Source organism: Anopheles nili, chromosome X (genome assembly GCF_943737925.1).
Source record: "Anopheles nili chromosome X, idAnoNiliSN_F5_01, whole genome shotgun sequence".
Taxonomy (NCBI): domain Eukaryota; kingdom Metazoa; phylum Arthropoda; class Insecta; order Diptera; family Culicidae; genus Anopheles; species Anopheles nili.
In genome coordinates, this window is record NC_071293.1 from 5,507,154 (window position 1) to 5,527,326 (window position 20,173).

Sequence of the window (20,173 nt, forward strand, 5' to 3'; positions counted from 1 at the left end):
AGCGTTGAAAGTGAAGCGTAAAAGAAATTCCCACCCCCTAGCGTTGGCCAAAGGGCGCAGAATAATTTTCCCGCCACCCACCGTGACGGGAGAAGTCGCGTTTCGGCTGGGCTATTTTCAGATTTTATGTTCCACATTTTTCTCCACACCCAGTGGTTGCGCTTCACCGTCTCACTGGTGACGGATTTTCGGACCATCGCATGGTGGTGGAAAACAAGTTTTTCTTTCACATTCCTAATGCTGCTCATTACGATAGCAAACGTGCTGTATTTCGCCATCTAGCGTGCTTAATTTTACGTCGGTTCGATGCTTTTAAGATGGGAAAACTCCCGATAAGACCGTTCCACTCACTATAGTGAGAAGAGCTGGGTTGCTTCATCTCACTACGTGCCGCTCACGTCTCACTGGCACGCGATCGTTTGGATGCTTTATCTGGCGCCGGACCTTAAGCGGTTGGTTTCACCCCTTTGGGTGTTAGTATTCTACCCTCGGAAAAAAGGGCTATTTGCTGCAACATTTCACCCATAACCGGACCCGGTTCTTTAATGGCTCGACCTTGAGTGAAAGTGTGCTTCAAGTTTCGCTGTCACCGCTGTTTTCAACCCACTCTAATCCAGCGGTTGGTGGCGAAAGGACGAAACGCTAGCGGGCTGGTTTGTTTGTTTCGCGTGGCCTCAAAGGACCTACCAGGGCTGCGGATTATATAATGAGAGGCTACAGGAGACGAACGAAAAAAAAAATGCAGACAAAATTAAACAAACGATGGCTCATTATCGAGAGCTCGCTTTCTCTTTCATTCTAGCGCCATGCCGACCTGGACGTGCTGCCGACCAGGAAAATTGCGATTTATTTTAATTAATCAAATTACCTTTTCAGCGGCCGGCAGCTAAGCTCCTCCAATACAGGCCAGAATGAGCGCGTGCTTAGCGGTCTCGTTGAATACGTATTTATGACCAACTTTTAATTTAATTCCATCTCGTTGCGGCTTTCCCGGCGGTGCAGACCTGAGACGTGGATGAATACCAACAAAAAGCAAAAAAAAAGGCTGCTTGTTACAACGTACAAATGTTTGCTTTTTCAGCTCGAACACCAAGCGGAGGCGTTCTTTTTTCACATCACCGGAAAAGGGATTGTTTGTTTTTTTTTCTTCTCTCGTTGTTGGAATTGACAACCGAGCGAGGAAGCAGTTGTAAAATTGAAGCACGTGCCTCCCGGTGGCGGAGAGTTGCAAATTAGCGCATATTTCTCCGAAAACAAGATTGATCAGATGACGGGATTCGTCCGTGGAAGCGATCCGTTTTGGAAAACAATCACCGTGTCATGCTGGAAGCAGGGAGGGTGATAAAAATTAACATTTCCTCCAAGTAACGGTGAACCTTTTGCGAGAATTTCACTTGAGGTAATAGAGGAAAATCCCTGGGCTTTAGCTGGGCCGAAGTGGGTGGAAATTCAAGCGAAAATCGAATACTCACCGTGCGGTGTGTCGTTTTGCGTCGGATTCGGCCGCGTACAGCCGTTTTGGCATGAGTTGCATATTTCATGAGCTACCCCTGTTTGGGATGCTGGAAGGGGTAGAAAAATGATGCCCCTTTACAAGCCACCCCGCCAGGGAGGGATGGTGCGGTCGGTTGGGAAGCTTTTTTCATTTTTTTCTCCCACTTTTAGAGGCTCGAAATTCGCGTCCTTTTTTTTCGCGTCTTCTCCATTTGTTGCTGCCGGTTTAAGAGAGATGGGCTCTTTTTAGCCCTTTTTTATTCGTTCGGTGGAAACCGGCTCCCGGTCAGTGTTGTTTTGGGATTTTTATTGATTGCTTTTCTTTTCCCTTCTTGCTCTGTCTCTCTCTCTCTCTCTCTCTTCCTCTCACGTGAATCCTTCCAAAGCAACCAGCCAGCAGCTAAGGTGAATTCCTGCGGGCTCGACGAGGAAATGGGTTCTAAATCTCGCAGCACTCGCCACCTTCACGCGTGCACCCTCGCGCACGACACGGAAAAGCACTCCGATTTTCCAACCCCCGAGTACGGTGGCTCGGGAGGCTTCGTCTAATCTACTTAGCGGTCCGAACGACGCACTGGAGCACAAATCAACGCGGCTAAGCAGATAACTATTCGCGTGGCGGGAAATTTATGAACCCCCTTTTGCCGTGCGCGACCAGGCGCCTCCATCCATGGTCGTCCTGTCACCTGTCGGTGGGAGAACATCCCTTTCAGTACCGGAGCTGAGTGAAATGGCAGCAAGTTGAGGGCTTTGAGGGAAATCTCTCCCCCCGGATTGAGGCATCTAAAGTGTGAATGATTCAACCGGAAGCTACCGGAAGTCCATTGAGTGCTGAAATGCTCTTTCAAAGCTGATCCGTTGTAGGTTGGGAGGTACTTTAGATAAGCACCCATAATGTGTCTTACTATGTTTGAAGTGATTTTAATTGCTCTTTTGTTAAACTTTGCCCTTGTTTGTTTGTGATTATATCAAATTTTAGCTCAAATATCATGATTAATTCTCTAAGTTGTACTAATGTTTATTTTTATTTGTAGTATTTTAGAAATAAATAACATCAGAATTTTTCACTCATTTAATAGGTGTTTGATTTGGTGTTTATTTTTGTAAAGTGTTAAGTTTTTTACAGATTTGAAAAATTACTTATTAACATGGCTTCAATGCTGCTTCATGTATTCAAGTGTTGGGATTTTTTTTTTAAATTTCGGCTCATTATCTTTTAGCACCGATTGGTGCCACTTCACAATTTGTTCACTGTACGTATAGCTTTCTCTGCTCACTTATGTGTTTGATAATAGTACGCCATAACGTCCCACCACGTCAACCTCCAATGAAGTTCATTATCCCTGCAAAGTGACTTATAATCCTCCGCATTATTCCCCACCGATTGGAGCATTCGCTGTTTGTGTTCGCATAATTCCCTCTCCATATCTGTTCCAGCATTTAAGCCGATCCACAAGCGGGGGTGGAAATCGAATAAACGATCAGCTTGCTCGTTTGCCACGCTCAATTATTACACGCACTCAACCCATCGTTGACTTTCGTAACCGACTACAGCTTTGCGTTTACTCCTTCTCGACCTTCCTTTTCCGCTTGTTCCACGTACGAAGCGTGATATTATTTTTATTCAACAAAATACGAAAAATTCAACCCTTCCCCTCCTCCCTCGCTCCCGTCTCTCCCCTTTACCCATGGGAAATTATCATACCGGAGCGTGGAAGGATGTGCGGTTTCACGCGCATCAAAAAGCTTCCGAGGAAATTGCGCACGAAAGGTGGGTGGAAAATGGTGGCTGTTTTCCAAATTAAAATTAATCCGACAGGTGGAAAAGTTTCTCGCCCCACCGCAGGGAACTTTTCTTTTTTTTCTTTTGCATGTTTGCTTTCCCCGAGCAAAGGTAGGATTTCCTTCCCAAACTTGTGCGTATCACACAACGCACAGGTAAGGACGCGAAAGGGGACCTGCCCGAAAGTCTGCCCAAGGAGCGGTGAAATGTGTGACGAGTGAAATAGAACGTGCCAAGGGCGTACGCTCGTGGTGGGCTCGGAAAAGCGCGGAAAAGCGGGGTCAAATGTATGACATAAAATTGAATAAAAATTCCTGCGCCTGTCGGCGGCTCGTACATGCATCACCATTCGTGAGTGTCATCGGGTGCCCGGCGACGGGTCAGTGAGAGAGGGGCAGTGTAAAAGGGACACACACACACACACAGACACAGAGCATGCAACTCTCGGTTCGTGTGTGCGTGGGCGGTGTTTAGAGGTAGCAGACGCTATATTTAACCACATGATTCGTAATCACCGCTGCCCGTTTGAAGCGCGGACCGGGAATGTGTGGCCCCATGGCGTTGCGGTGGGTCGTGAACGGTCCGGGATGGTATTTGCCGAGTGGAGTTGGGTGAGGGTACGGAAGGGGGAAGGTAAGGTGACTGGGAGGGCCGTGGAAATGCGATATATGTGTTACGCGCGATGTATGTGAAGCCGTAGTGAGAGAGAAAAAGAGAGCGCGACAGCGGGGTTTTTGTTGAAAGAGACGCCGATAGGGGTGGGTAAAGGGTGGGTAAAGTGGCGGGTGGGGGTGGGAGAGGAAAAACGATAGAGGTAGAGGGCAATGAGGGGGTGTGAGAGTTAGAGGTTTGTTCATTGACGGTGTAAAAATTGTTTATTCGTCAACCACCTTCCGAGGACTTGCAAACACCCCGCTCCCCCTCCTCCCCCCCCTCCTACACCCCCACACACATCCTGCATCCCGGCATCGCGGCTCGATTTCAAAATCTCAAAAACTTTGACCGCCCGTTTACCTTCAAGCTTTTGAGTTTTGCTGTTTTGGCTTCGGATTTTCCGTCCCACCTTGTCTCAACCCCAAAGCGCCCCAAGAATGGCATGTAAACATTGTCTTTTCCGCCCACGCTCCCTCCTCACCGTCCACTCCTTGCCTTTCCCTCCCTTCCGATCGATATCAGCTGCAAAGCGGACGAATTCTTGGATAGAAAAAAAAAAACATAAAACCAACCATCCGCGTTCAGGGGCACCGAGAGGACATTCCGTCCATTCGGCCATTTCGGTGTATATTTGTGTCCTGCTGCCATCTTTCCCTTACCTCCCCCTCCTCCTTTTCCCATCCTGGAGAGGGGGAATGGTGTGCGTCAGCGATAAATTTACTCACGCGCCCGAATCGGAGCGAAACTGCGTAGTTTAATTACGTTTCGTTCGCTTTTGAGCGGACATATTTTTTTTCTTTCTCTCTCTCCCCCTATCCAGCAATGAGCCACGTTACAAACAAGAGGTCAAGATTTTCTTGTTTTCTTACCTTCATTTCAAGGATACCGGCACTCGGAAACGGCAAACTTCGATTCTGTTGCGATCGGTCGAAGGACCAACGGGTCTCGGAAAATTCTATTCTCCTTCTCCATTTAGCAATTTTCCGACCTTTTTTTGTGTGTGCTAGGATGTAATTGCGATGGAAGGTAAATTGCATGTCCGAAAACAATACGAAGGGCAGTAAAGGTATGTGAGCGAGATAGAGGAGCTCAAAGGGAAGTTCACTGGCACGCACACACGCAGATAAGAACAGCCAACGCTTCCGGATTGGGTAGATTAGGGCCAGGGAAGATTTTAATTGGGTCGAAACGGTTCCAGTGCTGAACTACGTGGAAGAGTTCAGCTCGAAAAACCTCCGGGAGCTCGAACGTACAGTTTGCTTTGAATTTATCCACCCGAATTTGAGTTTTTTAAACTTTTACTTCTCGTTGACCTTAGTAGGTGGTTTGGTATTTCGTTGGTCGAAGGGAAGTGATTGAATTTTGTGCTCCTTAATTACGCTTTTCTCAGAAACCATCGCAATCATGGCACCGGTTTCAGGTTCGATACTTTAACTCGAGCGTTGCGTCAGCCGGAAAACTTGCCACAGCTCTGACAAGGGCTCGATAGTTGAGGTAAGGAAAGAAAAGCGTAGGAGCGAAACATCCTGCGCAACTTTAACCCTTTCGATACACTCTGCCCGCTGACGGAAATAGTGAAACCATGACGTGAGCGACCCACGTTAAACGTTAAAAAAGCATACGTCATTATCCTTCTCCTTCCAATCCAGATGCCAAGCCAATTAATTGTAGACCCGATACCAGCACATTTATGCATCCCTCACACGACATAGGGAGGGTTTTGGTTATTGTTTTTTTCCCCCATATCTTCGGACATCGAGCTTAGGTTCGACCATCCCAACCATCTTCCTTGCAGCTCTTTGGAGTGTATCTCTGCTTCCATCGCTCGTGCCGGTGTGGGGTTGTAATCCCAGACTCCCTACTACAAGAAAGTAGCGCTGTTTGGTGAAAGTTTTTGACAGCTTCAAATTACCCTCCACAGTGCTCGCCCGTGTGGCTCATTTCGCCCAGCATAATCAATGTTAAACGACCGGGAAGCAGCCCGACCGTCTTCTGTGGGAGCGAAAAACCAAAACCCCCTTTTTGCGCAAGACCCCCTTTCGATCCTACCGGTGTTTGGAGTAGAATGACTAATGTGCTCCCGAAAGGTAAGCCCATCGTTAGAGCATTTTGTGCATCAGGCAAGACAAAAAAGTATCCTTTACCGGAAAGGCACAGTTTCTGGTAAGCACAAAGTAAGCAACTTTAAATTTTCAAAATACACCCCTTTCTTTTTCTGTCACCAATTCCGTGAAAACTTCTTCGGGGGTGGATTGCTTCGGTAAACCTGGCCGCTTGTGGGAGTTAAGTTATCGATCGATCAGACAGCATAAGCTTGGCAATATATTCTGTTTAAATTGAACGGTTGTGTGATATTTTAATTTAACATCAACGTGCTCCTTCCGGATGAAAGGGACAGTGAAAAAGGACAGAAAACAACTATTTTCAAACCAATACAGGATGTTTGTGTTCCCACTCCGTTGTACGAGAAGCAGCTGGAGAGATTTTGTTTGCTCTTTAGGGTTTTCTTTGATTTAAACAACCTTGAATGTGCATCGTCGGACCGTTTCTAAAGCTACCAACGTCACCGGTCGAAATAAACAGCTGTCCATACACCAGTTGTTTGCTACAGCAATTTGAGGGTACTTCTAAGGAAAAGTCCCGCAATCTTCCAGTGAGCAGAGCTTCTGTGAAGGTTTGTTCTCAAAAGGGCGCACGGAAGCGTAGGCGCTTTCTTTTGCCCGGTTTAATTAACGGCGATACAATGTGTTCGCCCAAGATGTTTCAACCTTAACGAACAATTGGTTTCGTCAAGGAGTTGTTTGTTTGACAGTCCAGCGAGTGATAATTTGAGTGAATAGTGAGTTGACACTCCCGTGAGTGGCACTCAAAAATTGTATAAAAACTAAGAAAATTAAAGGAATGGCTCTCTTTGCTATCTTTGCCTTTCGACACCACAAGCAGCGAAATTATTAATAAAGTGATCCGAAACTTACGCGACCGTTCATGGTGCCGTGACCAGGATCGTGTGAGTATCTGGTTATAAAATCGCGAGTTTCGATCGATATTGTGTTACCGCTTGTAGTTGAATTATCGTTAAGCATACAGCTGTTTTTGCCGCATCACGCAAAACACTGTCAAACGCATACATTCACAAGCATATAGTGCATTCACATAGTGCTAAGCATTCACATAGTGCCAATGAAGCCCACGGTGTTAGCATCCCGGCGGACAATTTTGCTAGTGTCCATTTCGCGATATGAAAAATTTCTAGAGGATTTCGTTGCTGAACGGGACCAAATAGAGGTAGAAACCCGACTTAGGAAGTTTGAACGATTATGCCAAGATCTTGAAGATATCCAGCAAGGGTTGGAAGATTCCGCTTCCACTGCCGAAGAAATATCGCAAAATGCGGCTTTGAGGGAGAATTTCGAAAGTAGAACAATACAGGTGCAATCGAAATTGCAGGCGCATTTACGGTTAGTGCAAACATCTTATGCCCAAACGACCACCGGATCGAATCCGCTCAAGGGTATTAAGCTTCCCACCATTGCACTGCCTGAATTCAGTGGAGATTATATGCAATGGTTGACATTCCGCGATACGTTTGAGTGCCTCATACATGCAAACGGTGACTTACCGGCGATACAAAAATTCCACTATTTGCGCGCCGCTGTGAAAGGAGAGGCGGCTCAAGTGATAGAGTCAATCACCATAAGCGCGGCTAATTATGATTTAGCGTGGAACACATTAACTGAGCGATACTCCAATGAATATCTGCTTAAAAAACGCCATTTACAAGCCATGTTTGCCATTCCTGCTGCACAGAAGGAAAGCGTAGCATCACTGCACCATCTTGTAGATGAATTTGAGCGACACAAAAAGATATTGCAGCATTTAGGAGAAGAAACGGGCACTTGGGGTAGCATTCTCGAACATCTACTTTGTACTAAGCTGCCCATAATTACATTACGCGATTGGGAGGAACACGCATCGAGTGATACTAACCCGAAGTACGACGGTTTAATTTCGTTCCTACATCGTCGTATGCGTGTATTGGAGACTTTACTAGTAAACAACCGTCAGACGTCGCAGGACAATGACCCGAGGAACTCACGGCGAATAAACTTTCCTCGTCATGCCAGTTTTGCTGCTACATCGCATGATGCGCAAAAATGTAAGTTATGTAATTCTGCGCACCATCTTGTAAAATGCCCGCGTTTCGAAGGGATGGAACCGAAGGAGCGTCGTCGATTTGCCATGACCGCGCATTTGTGTTTGAATTGTCTGCGGGAAAATCACATGGCTCGTGATTGCCCATCACAGTACAAATGTCGTTACTGTAATGCTACACACCACACTAAATTGCACTTCACACACACTAATACAAGTTACACCTCACCACCACACCAGACACCCGATGCCACTAGCGATCCCACGGCCATAAACAACACACAACGCACGTTTGCGGCAGCACTACAGCAAGCATCCAAGCAGGTCTTGCTCCAAACTGCGTTAATACATATAATTGATGAGTTCGGAATCGCTCATCCTGCGCGAGCTCTCTTGGACAGCGCATCTCAGCCTAATCTAATTAGCGATCGGCTCGCTCACCGACTGCGGCTGAAGAAACGAGAGGTGAACGTTACTATCGTTGGAGCAGGCCAATCTGCAAAAACCGTACGGGAATCTGTGCATGCCCAAATTGTCTCCCGATGCAGTTCGTTTGCAGTGAACACCGATTTGTTGATGGTTGACAATTTGATGATGAATCTCCCAACGCGCGATATAAACACCAATGATTGGAATATACCATCTAGTTTGCCTTTAGCGGATCCTTTGTTTTATAAAGCTGCTCCCATAGACATCATTCTGGGCGCACGCCATTACCACACATTGTTTGAGAATACAACGCAGGTCCGTCCAGCACCTCATCTACCCGTCATGATGAACAGTGTGTTTGGCTGGGTAATGACCGGCACAACTGCCGTTGAGCACTCTGTATCTCAACCAGATTCTACCACATCGTATACAACCGTCTGTATGACCTCCTTGGAGGAGTCGTTACAACGATTTTGGAATTTAGAGGAACTTACCGTAAATGATACATACTCACCGGATGAACGATATCGCGAAACCTTTTACAAGGCCACCACAGAACGTGACGACACCGGTAGATATATTGTTCGCCTCCCAAAACAGCCAGACTTCGGCGAAAAGCTCGGTATGTCTAGATCTCAAGCTATTCGTCGCTTTGAGCTGCTTGAGCGTAGATTGGAACGCGATTCAGCACTTCGAGAGGCGTACCAAGCATTCATCAAACAGTATTTGGAACTGGGGCACATGTCTCCTATAAGCACTGAATGTGGCGATACAGCTGCTTATTATCTACCTCATCATACAGTTTTTAAGGCATCAAGTTCCACAACGAAGGTTAGAGTTGTATTTGATGGTTCGGCTAAAACGTCGACTGGTTTCTCGCTGAATGAAACATTACGAGTTGGACCTATAGTTCAAGATGAACTCATCAACATCATTTTGCGTTTTCGAACTTATAAGATCGCTGTCGTAGCTGATATCGCAAAAATGTATAGACAAATTGTATTGCATCCAGACGATCGACGATTAGTTCGCATCTTCTTCCGTTTCTCACCACAATCGTCGATTAGATTGTACGAGCTGAATACGGTAACATATGGTTTGGCTCCATCCTCGTTCTTGGCCACCCGCACATTATTGCAGCTTGCAGACGATGAAGGTGTAGATTATCCACTCGCTACACCCGCTCTAAAAAATAACTTCTATGTTGACGATTTCATCGGTGGTGCGAACAGCGTAGAGGAAGCCCGTATGCTTCGCCAACAATTAACCGAGTTGCTCTCCAAAGGAGGATTCGAACTTCGAAAGTGGACATCTAACTGTTTGGACGTGCTTACCGGCCTACCAGCGGAACATATCGGTACACAGTCTTCCCTGCAGTTTGTTCCGAACGAAACAGTGAAGGCACTTGGCATCGCTTGGAAGCCCGAAATGGATACTCTGTGTTTCGAGTCGACGCCGACAATTAATAACACCCACCTCACCATGCGGTACATATTGTCAAACATTGCTCGAATGTTTGACCCCCTTGGATTGATCGCTCCAGCAATCATACGCGCGAAATTGCTGATGCAGGAGTTGTGGCTTCAGAAAATTGGATGGGATGATCCGGTACCAGCACAAATCTGTAGCAAATGGAAATCGGTTACTGACGACTGGCAAGATCTGGCTGACTTCCAAAGCGATAGGTATGTGCTCTTATCTAACTCCAAAGTACAATTTCATACGTTTGCAGACGCATCGCAGAATGCATATGGTGCCTGCATTTACGCGCGTTGCGAAGACCAGCAGGGTCAAGTACGAGTCACTCTGCTCGCGTCGAAATCCTGGGTAGCCCCACTGAAACGTATCACATTACCGAGATTAGAACTTTGCGCTGCTGTATTAGGAGCACATCTCCATCATCGTGTTAGACGAGCCATGAGGATCGACGAAACCGAATCGTTTTTCTGGTCAGATTCTACGGTGACTTTGAACTGGATTGCGTCTCCCCCGAACACCTGGAAAACATTCGTGGCGAATCGCGTTGCAGAGATCCAGAATTATTCACATCCCCGTCAGTGGAGACACGTCCCCGGCTCATCAAATCCTGCCGACCTGGTGTCTCGAGGGATATCAGCAGCTGAAATGCTAAAGAGTTCTATGTGGAGTTGCGGTACTGATTGGTTAGCATCAGCTCCGTCCCAATGGCCTGCATCGAATCCAACACTGGCTGCGGAAACTGATATGGAAACTCGTCAGATAAGCGCTGTGATCACTAATGTACAGATTACTCACTCTTGGTTCGAATTAACATCGTCATACACCAAGCTTTTACACATAGTTGCATATTGCACCCGTTTTATACACAACACGTACACAACAGTCAACACAATTTGCCCCCGCTACATTGTCGATTACTACCATGTTTATGGAAGCTGCTAAAATCGTACTATGTAAACTGGCGCAGCAAGACGAATTTTCATCGGAGATCCGGCTACTTGAAAGGGGAGAAGTCGTGGGAAAACATTCACCTCTACGACGATTGAATCCATTTCTCGACGAAAACGGTATAGTGCGAGTAGGAGGGCGTTTGAAACTTGCGCAGCTTCCCTATCAATTTAAACATCCCATCGTGCTCCCCAAGAACCATAAGCTAGCTCATCTCGTCGCGCTGCACTTTCATGAAAAGCTTATGCATGGCGGAGGAAGACTACTACTTTCCCAGATTCGAGAAGAATATTGGCCACTCGATGGGCGACGTTTGGTAAAGAGAATCGTGAGGAATTGCTTTCGTTGCATACGGCAGGACCCGCCAGTGATGCAACAACAAACTGGTCAACTCCCGTATGAACGCATCACTCCGAGCCGACCGTTTTCGATATGTGGAGTAGATTACGCCGGCCCATTTTATCTTAAACCAACTCACAAGAGAGCTGCTGCCGCCAAATGTTACTTGTGTGTGTTCGTATGTTTTGCAACCAAGGCAGTTCATCTGGAGCTTGTTGGCGATCTCACCACTGCCGAATTCTTAGCCGCATTACATCGTTTCTCATCCCGTCGCGGATTACCATCGGATATACATTCCGATAACGGAAAAAACTTTGAAGGTGCTGCAAACGAACTTAATGAACCGTTTGAAATGTTTCAGAACGAGCAACAACAAAACAAAATTGCATCTCACTGTGCCTACAAAAGGAATAGTAACGCGTCCAATTACCAAAATATGTTTACTCCCCGTTACGAAGCCATCAGCTTAGTAGTACGTGCATCCTGTTTTGGCTTTATTATGACGTTTTGTCATGGGGGGGAGTATGTTCGCCCAAGATGTTTCAACCTTAACGAACAATTGGTTTCGTCAAGGAGTTGTTTGTTTGACAGTCCAGCGAGTGATAATTTGAGTGAATAGTGAGTTGACACTCCCGTGAGTGGCACTCAAAAATTGTATAAAAACTAAGAAAATTAAAGGAATGGCTCTCTTTGCTATCTTTGCCTTTCGACACCACAAGCAGCGAAATTATTAATAAAGTGATCCGAAACTTACGCGAACGTTCACAATGCTTGTTCAAAGGAGAAGTAAAAGAACCATGAAAATAGACTGTGTAGAGGTAGGAAGGCTTCCTTTTGTTTGAAAAAGTGCATTCGTTGTGTTTGTCAAGGGTATTTAAACCATAGATAATAAATCTTTGTTGTCGTATTTTTGTGAGCTAAAACTTTTACAAAACTCAACTCAACCATGTACGTGAAACGTTTCCAGACGAGTTGTTAGAGAGTTTGATAGCCCACGAAGGCCTTAAGGTATAATATGCCAGCTTTCGCTAGTGGGAGACAGAAATCTACGGTTCCGTGGAAGGTATACAACATGTACTGAGGGCGTACCGATCTATCAACAGTTGGTATTTTAATTAGCATCCTAAATAAATAATAAGCCGTGTGCCTTTCGCCCCGACAGAAGCGTGGCTCGCGTAACTCACTCTACCTCACGCGAAAGGAATGGAATTTGACAGTCAAAAGAATGTTATTGCTAAATTAAAGCTAATAAAAAAAAACACACGAAACAAACGGTACACCTGTCAAATGGGGCGTGTTTTGTTGTTTAAACTTACCGGCGAGTATCTTCCCGTTATCGGCTAATTCGGTGTTGGGGATTGTACCGAAAAAACATGACCTCATCGTAAGCTGTCCCATCTATCACTTGTTGTTGATGAAGTCCTAGTCGTTACGGTGCCCTGTAAGCGTCTCTCGCCGCTTTCCCATTGCCGACTCGCTTGTGCCGAAACAAAACAAACAGCTCGAAGTAAACGGAAAAAGATCTGACTCAACGGCCGGCTGATTAATACCGGTTGCAGTGTGTTCGTATGAATAAAAAAAAAACATAACACACTCGTGCGGGTTTCCGCGGGCTAGGGAAAATGAAGCGCACATCGGCAGAAAGCAGAAAACAACGCATTGGTTCTCGCATGACGTCTGTGCGAGCGCGGTTTCGCTATGGCTGCTGTCATCGCCGCGTAAATCTGGCATCGGCGAATAATGGTGGAGCAAAAAAGAAAAAAACACATCGAGATCAAAACTCGAACACATCGCCAAAAAGGAACAATGTGCCTCCCGCCCGGGCCAGCGGAAATGCGTGGAAATGGCGCACGAAAGGGCCGCAAAACAAACCGTTTGCTACCAGATGCGAGTGGGCATTGTTTATCCGAGCTGTCGTGCGCTCGCTCTCTCGCTCTTTTTCCCGGTTTTTCACCCGCCTTCTGCACGATCGTTGACGTCAGGAAACGCTGGCACGTGGAGTATTGCGGCATATAAAGGGCACGCGAAAGGATGTGCGGTGAAGGGCTTTGCTCGCGCCCGTGTCGCTGACGAACGTGGCCGGATTTATTGCATGGGATAAATTGGCACCGGCGATCATCAACCAAACCGTCAGGCTGATGGTGGTGGCATCGACCATCGTCAGCCGGTTTTTTCGATGGAGTGACCTCTCGCTTGGTGAGCTCATGGGGTTTAAAAATAGACCAGCAACTGGTTCGCAGCGTTTGGAGCGATTGTGGCGATCTTTGGGAGGGTGACTTTCCATGCTGGACTATGGCATGAGGTTCTGGGAAGAGGTGGAGGTGTTTGGTTGTTTGTTCCGGACCACAGCTTCCGTTGGTACGATCAATATTGAGAATACCAACCTTCGTCATAGCGTGTTTGAACGATCATGTCCATATAAGGCACGAAAATAGTGATCAGCCTCGATCAAGCAGGAGTTTTTCAATTTCAAAACCCCCTATTAGCAGGTCTCGGTTGTTTGTTTCATTTTTTTCCAAACACTCGATGGCAGGGTATATGTTAATAATATTAAAGGTTCCCTTATTTATGAGATCGATCAACTGCGACATTAAATGCATTTACCATGCATTTATTGACGCTAAAATGTAGCCAACCTGTTGGGACAAATGACACCGATCAGGAAAATATCGATCACCGACGGATCTTCGTTCTGAGAAAACTCATCCATTTTCTCACCTGTTCCACACCCTCCCATAACCCTTCCACCCTTGGTAACCTTCCCAACAATCTCACCCCGAGACCGTAACCGGCTCGATCGTGCGATCGGTGTTGCGTTTTATTTTTGGACACCTGCACCGGCAACACCAACGCACGAGGTTGAAACGAGCGAGCGAGTGAGAGCAAAAAAAAAAAAACAACACCTTGAACCGTTAAATTGAGGTGAACATAATAACGGCCGCATACTTTATTGGAAGCGTTGAGGTAAAATGCTTTTGCCCCCCCCCCAAAACCAACCACCAGCAGTCGCGTCGCTTTTCAAGGGCTTTTTTGGAAGGGACGGCGTAAAAATAAATGACAAAACACCAAACAAACACCCACCGTGGAAGGGGCTAACAAAGGAAGGGTTCCCCCTCTGTTTTTTGTCTCGCTGGCCGCCATCATTTGAGGGCATTTCTCGCCTTTTTTTATTCCACTGCTTGCTGTGTCCCGTGTGAGATGTGGCTCTGGATGCCGCGTTATAGAGGGCGCTGCTGATGCTGGTAGGGATGGAGTTTTTTTTTGTGGTTAAATTTTTGCACTTTGCTTTTCATCCGCATTTTCCCGCTCGTACCCTCAACGACGAGTCCGGGCAAGGGATCAGCATTTCAATGAAAGAGAGAGGGAGTCTCTATCGCGGCACGCTTGGCCAAGCGATGTTAAAGCCATGAAACAGGTTAAGAAATGGGGCATGGCGTTTCTGCCCACACGCGGACTCTACCAACTCTACCTTCGACACCTTGCCGGCATGCGGCTGACCTTTGTGTGGCCCTTTATTGAAGAGTCGGTGCTTTCCTTCGCCCAACCCACCCAACGCTCAAAAAAAAAATATGGAGGGGGCACGGTAACGTATTTTTGTTTAATTTTTCCTCTGCTCACTTGGCTTTGTTCCTCCGAGCGGTTGGAGGAGTTGGCTGACTTCTTTCGTGCCATTGCGTCAGGGGCACCAGCGAAGCGTGTCCAGAACCATTTTGTGGTGTCGGTGGTGTAGACCCGCAGCCCTACGCATGGTCGAGCCCAATTACTGGCCCTTAGTCAACCCACTCTGCTCTTCCTTAGCAGCTTCCATTGAGCGGTTTTTTTTTTCGTGTGTCCCTTTCATTTTACTGGGGTGCGATCGTGCACCCACAAACGTTACAAACACCGCCCGCAAGGACATCAGGGTTTGGGGGACAATTTTTTTCATCTTCAAAATTTGCTCTTTTTGTGCATCGAAAAGAAGCTCCCTCAACGCCCCGAGCTGAAGCACACGAAAGAAAAGCGGAACGTAAATGGATGAAGATACGCACTAAATCCCGCCGCTACGCGTCCGGATCGGATAAATTGGCAGAAGGTTGTAAAACTCGCAAAAGCCCGACCGTACCCGGCGAGTGTGAGGGTTGTCGGAGTAAAACCACGAAGCGGGAAAATGTGGAGCAACAAAAAAAACCCACCCCTCGAACCGGGATAAAGCACATTAAAAGACAAACCGGCACGGAACTGATGAAAGCGAATTAAATAGCGCGAGCTTCGAACCGATGCGTTAGACGTGATGGATGTGCAAATTATTGCGCTAGGGTCAGCGATCTGGTCGACGCGTGCAGCTGAAGGGCGTTGCTAGGACGCCCGACGGAAGGTTCAAGCTAGCGTGCGAGCTGGAATTGACTTTTCAAAAGAAAACGCCACCGTTCGGCTCGGTATCGGTAAGTGTTTCGTTACGGAACGCGCGAGCCGAGCGTCTTAATCGCTTTTCCTTTATTTTCGTCCTTACCTCACTTGCTTTGGGGTAGGGTGAAAATGCAGGAAAACCTTCACACTTACACACACAAAAAAAGCCCAAAACAGGTTTGAGGACATTTTCAAGCGAATGGATTTTACATTACCCTCGCGTTCGTCCTTCGCTGGACGGGAGGATGTAAAGCGTTCACAGGAAACTTAACCTGCGGCCAGTTCGGTTGCTAGGGCCGGTAATTAATGGCATTCCGTTTTCTCCAGCAGCCTATGGTTGGTGGAATTTGCAATGCAATCAGACCCCGGTCAACGGTCGGAATGGGGTTTCACCGATTCGTTTCAATTCCACCCCGGGGGTAATTTGATTTCTAGCCGTTTCTTTTCGTCCTGAACGCAGAATCGAACTAAGTTAGGAGTTGTGAAAAAGGCGGGAAAAATATGCTTTCGGGGAAATGTCAACGATTGTGTTTAATAGAGGTTATTAATGATGGAAATGCTTTCTAAGTGATTCGAGGAACGCATCTGTAGCGAGCGTAAGGAAGAACAGGAAAATTGTACCTTTTTTGTCCTCTTGCATGTCCTCGTAAGGCCCACTTGATGGGCAATTTGAGATTTTAAATGCTTTAAATAAATAAGCAATCATAATGATTTCCGTCTAATGTCAAACGGTTCAAGTGGTATTATTCTGATTCTTCGTGGCAGTCCCTCGTATCTATTAGATTTGGAACTCCCTTTGATTGCGATGGTGCTTGAATATTTTTGTTTCTTTTGCTTTACGTCAAACCGCCTTCAAACAAATAATTTAAAGTCTTATCCATCGCTATAAATAAGCTGTTTGCTTCTTCTACACCTCGTAATGGGTAAACATTGCTAGTTCGCTATCCTTTACCGAAGCTTTAAGCGAACTGACACGAATTCGGGCAATAGACGATGAAATGGAGGCGCCCAGTACTTCACGCCACCGGTACGAGACACGGTCGAGTAAGTCTAGAACAATCAGTTTCAAGAGCTCTTGAATTAAGCAGTCAACCGGGAGCATATTAATACCTCCAGATGGCAGTTCCGTGTAACTTTAAACCCGTAGCATTATTCGGAGGATCGACTGTAGACCTAATAGATACTTCACGGACCATGACCTCAGAACATTCACGAGATGTTGCTCGGTGTCTTCATGTGGAACGAGATCTTCCCGACTTAGCGAACTGACGTACCGTAGATTCGGTTTTTGGGTCAAGGCCCAACACGGGCGCATTTTAGTCCGTTTGCTTTAGCCTGTATCGTTGCTGTTAGATGTCACTGGAGAACAGAAGAACCATCCTCACGTTCCTCCGTTCAACCGGGTCGTACAAACGCTATGGAAAACCACTGCTAAGGGAAATGAGCACCAAATTTTGGTGAACGGAAGCGTCAATTCGAACACCACCATACCGGCGCCCGACCTGGCGGTTAATTAATACCACTCCAACCTCCGTTTCGGTTGTGTTTCTAACACACATTTGGATCCACTTTCTCTCCCCATCCTACCTACTCCCATTTGGGCGTTCATCTCGAGCTCGATCGCTGGCCCTGACCCACCCGGTTTAGCCCCCGGGATGCGGTCTCCCTTGCTGCCCCTTTTTGCAACCGTTAAACCGCCTGGATCGGAACGTGCTTCATCTGTGCGATGATGCTATTTTCGGCTTTTGGTGCTTCTCCCCGTCCATCAGTGCACCTCTCGAGGCTAACCAACTGTACGTTCCTGCGGCGAACGTTACGTAAATCGCGGCCAATCCGGACCGGGGCACGATTTGCCGAGTTGGCGATCTGCCCGTCGGCGAAATAATTCATTCGTCGCCGGGACGGTTTTGTTGGCGCAAGAAGAAACAAAAATCCTAGGGCGAAACAAAGAAAACTACAAAACACCACCCCCGAAACGGCTCGGCACGAGCTGAATGTCTCTCGAATGGAAAGGAAAAAGAAGCCCCACGGGGAGCAGGGAGAGAAGAAACAAAACCTCTATCGCAAGTGCAACCGATTAGTACTCAACCCATAACTCAAAACGCGCACTGAATCGCAGGCCAGCTTCACTTTCGCTGCGTTTCGGGAGCTACGAGATGCAGCTGGAAATGGCGATTCGTGCGGTTGGTGGGCAAGAAAAGCACGGAAAACCGATGGACGTGTTGCTGGGAAATGCAATTATTAACATCGCACCGCAGTTCAAACTAACGGTTCGTTCTGAGCCTCTATCCTCTCAACACTGGACGGGAGTAGACAGTCCGTTCGAGAAAAGGCGACATTCAACGCACGGAATGGTCGTTATGGGTTTCAATTTCAAAACGAAATAGTACGCCACTTCCTTTGCCGTAAGCGTAGACCCGTGTTCGAGAATTTCTCGTTACCATATCTCCTACACCAGCAACGGTAACGAGATGGAGCTGATAGTAGTTGTGCTAGCGCTAGGGTTTTGATCCCGCACCATTTTCCGGTAGAGCTTTTGTTCGATTCGTCGAATGGTGTTCAATTTCTCGAGCAAACAGGCACCACTTTCAAGTGGTTTCCGGAATCATGTAGGTTGTGTTAGATTGCTAGCCGTCTGCAAATCTTCACCCTCGAGCAGTTTTCCGAGAAGAACGCCATCACTGATTGCAATATATGTATTTTTATACGAAGTGCTCAGCTATCTCGTGCGAGCCGAAGTGAGTTGGTAATTAATATAAAAGCACTCAAATGATACGGCACGGATTTATTGGCCCATTTCAATTACATCCGGCTTGTCCACATCCGGCAGACCGGAATCGCTTTGAAGTAGTCAAGCCTTATTTGCCCTTTGTCTGTGGTTGTTTCATCCTGCCCCTCACTCTCTCTCTCTCTCTCTCTCTCTCTCCCCATCCTCCTCAAGCCACTCACAATCCGCAATCATTTTTAAACCGGAAAAGGGCAAGTTTTGCTCACCGGAACCACAACCGTCGGTACAATTGGCCAAAAATTTGTGGTTAACTGGAAAAAATCGAGCTCCCCACTGGGTGGAAATAAAATTGCGCTCGTTGTTTGCCCACTGGCGGTGCGCGTCAGTACTGGACAGTAGCCGTAAATCACTCGACCGTGTCCCGTACCGTGAAGTACTGGGCGCCTCCATCGCGTTTCTAAGTCGCCATTTGAGGCGCGTGGCGCGAGAAACAACAGTACTTGGGTCAAAGGGTTAGCCCGGGAAACGGTGGGGAGGGTGACAGGTGAGAGGAGGGTGGTCTCGGGAGGGGAAAGGAGCAGCTGCGGTGAATAAAATGCTACATGGTATAAATAATAACTTCGGTCCGAGCGCGAAATGCTCGTGCTGGGTGCCCTTGTGAATTGTGAGAGACGCATTTTGCCGCCCTTCGAGCAGCGGGTGGAGCCCCTTGGAGTGCTCTCCTTGCTCTCTTCTCCCGCCCTACCCCCCCCCCTCCTCCCCCCATCCCTTCTGCACCGCTCTCCTGTGCCCACCAGCAGCAACCACAAAAGGACGGCGTTCGTACCTTCTCCTTTTTATTTTTGTTCATTTTTCAACCATTCGTTAGCCGCGCGTTGGTACAGATTCCCCCTCCGGCAAGGGGTTTTTTTCGACGAGCTGCATCAAAACGCTTGCGGGTGTTGTTGTGCATTTCACTCACCACCACCCCCAGGGACGGGGTTGCGCGTGCTCGACCGTAAGGTTTATTTTTCTCATTTTTTTTTTCAGCCCCAATCGAGAGGTTGCCGTGGAAATGGACCGAGGGGAAGCAAAGTTGCATTCACCCTCGCTAGCTCGAGGCGCATTTGCTAGCGTCGTGTACGGTGGTCGTGTATGTGTGCGCACTGTTTTCCCACCAGAGAAAAAAAAATGGCTGAAAGGCGAGAAGCGAAAAATGCTACAACAAATCGCAAACATTCGACCGTTGCGAGTCCGCTCTCTTTGCGAGGTGTTTGCTGATGGACGGATGGAAGCGAAAGGGAGTGAAGCAGAGGGAAAAAAAGAGAGAGAGGGGGGGGGGATCGGGTGCTGTAGCAATGCAAATGATTTCTATTATGAATTTTATTTCTGCCATTTGGCGTCCACTAGCGAGATTGCAGCTTCTGACGGCCTAGTTCTTCGCGCGCGCGCGCGCACGTTTCTTCACTTTTTTCCGCCTTCCTACCACCTTCACCGCCTCATCAACCCTTACCAACAACCCCGTGAAGGTTTAGTGGGGATGGGTAGGGGGGATGTTTCGTAAACCAACCGCCCGCTCGCACCACTCCCATTTCGGGACGTTGCGGGTTTCATCGTCCAGCGCGTTTGCGCTCGACCGCGCACATTCTACACGAGGGCGTCCAAGGCGGGGGGGGGGGAGGGTAAGGGAAGTGGAAGGGTGCGGATTAGGGGATGCGCAAACACCCCGAGACAGCCAGGCGATGGTTGAACGTTACCTCGCGGGGCCGTGATCGAACGACGATCAGTATTACGATAGAATC

At 47.5% G+C, this 20,173-nt stretch overlaps 1 protein-coding gene across 1 annotated transcript; it reads left to right on the forward strand.

Moving 5' to 3' along the window:
* Positions 1 to 6,981: 6,981 nt before the first annotated feature.
* Positions 6,982 to 10,643, forward strand: LOC128728529 (uncharacterized). Its single transcript, XM_053822157.1, has 2 exons — positions 6,982 to 8,590; positions 10,542 to 10,643. Exons 1-2 carry the CDS (start codon positions 7,112 to 7,114, stop codon positions 10,641 to 10,643), a joined length of 1,581 nt encoding a protein of 526 aa, XP_053678132.1. The 5' UTR covers positions 6,982 to 7,111.
* Positions 10,644 to 20,173: the final 9,530 nt, after the last annotated feature.

Coding starts and splice junctions, on each gene's coding strand:
- LOC128728529 (XM_053822157.1), top strand. CDS start 7,112: ATGAAGCCCACGGTGTTAGCATCCCGGCGGACAATTTTGCTAGTGTCC. Junction 8,591..10,541: donor CAGGCCAATCTGCAAAAACC/GTACGGGAATCT, acceptor ATCGCGTTGCAG/AGATCCAGAATTATTCACAT.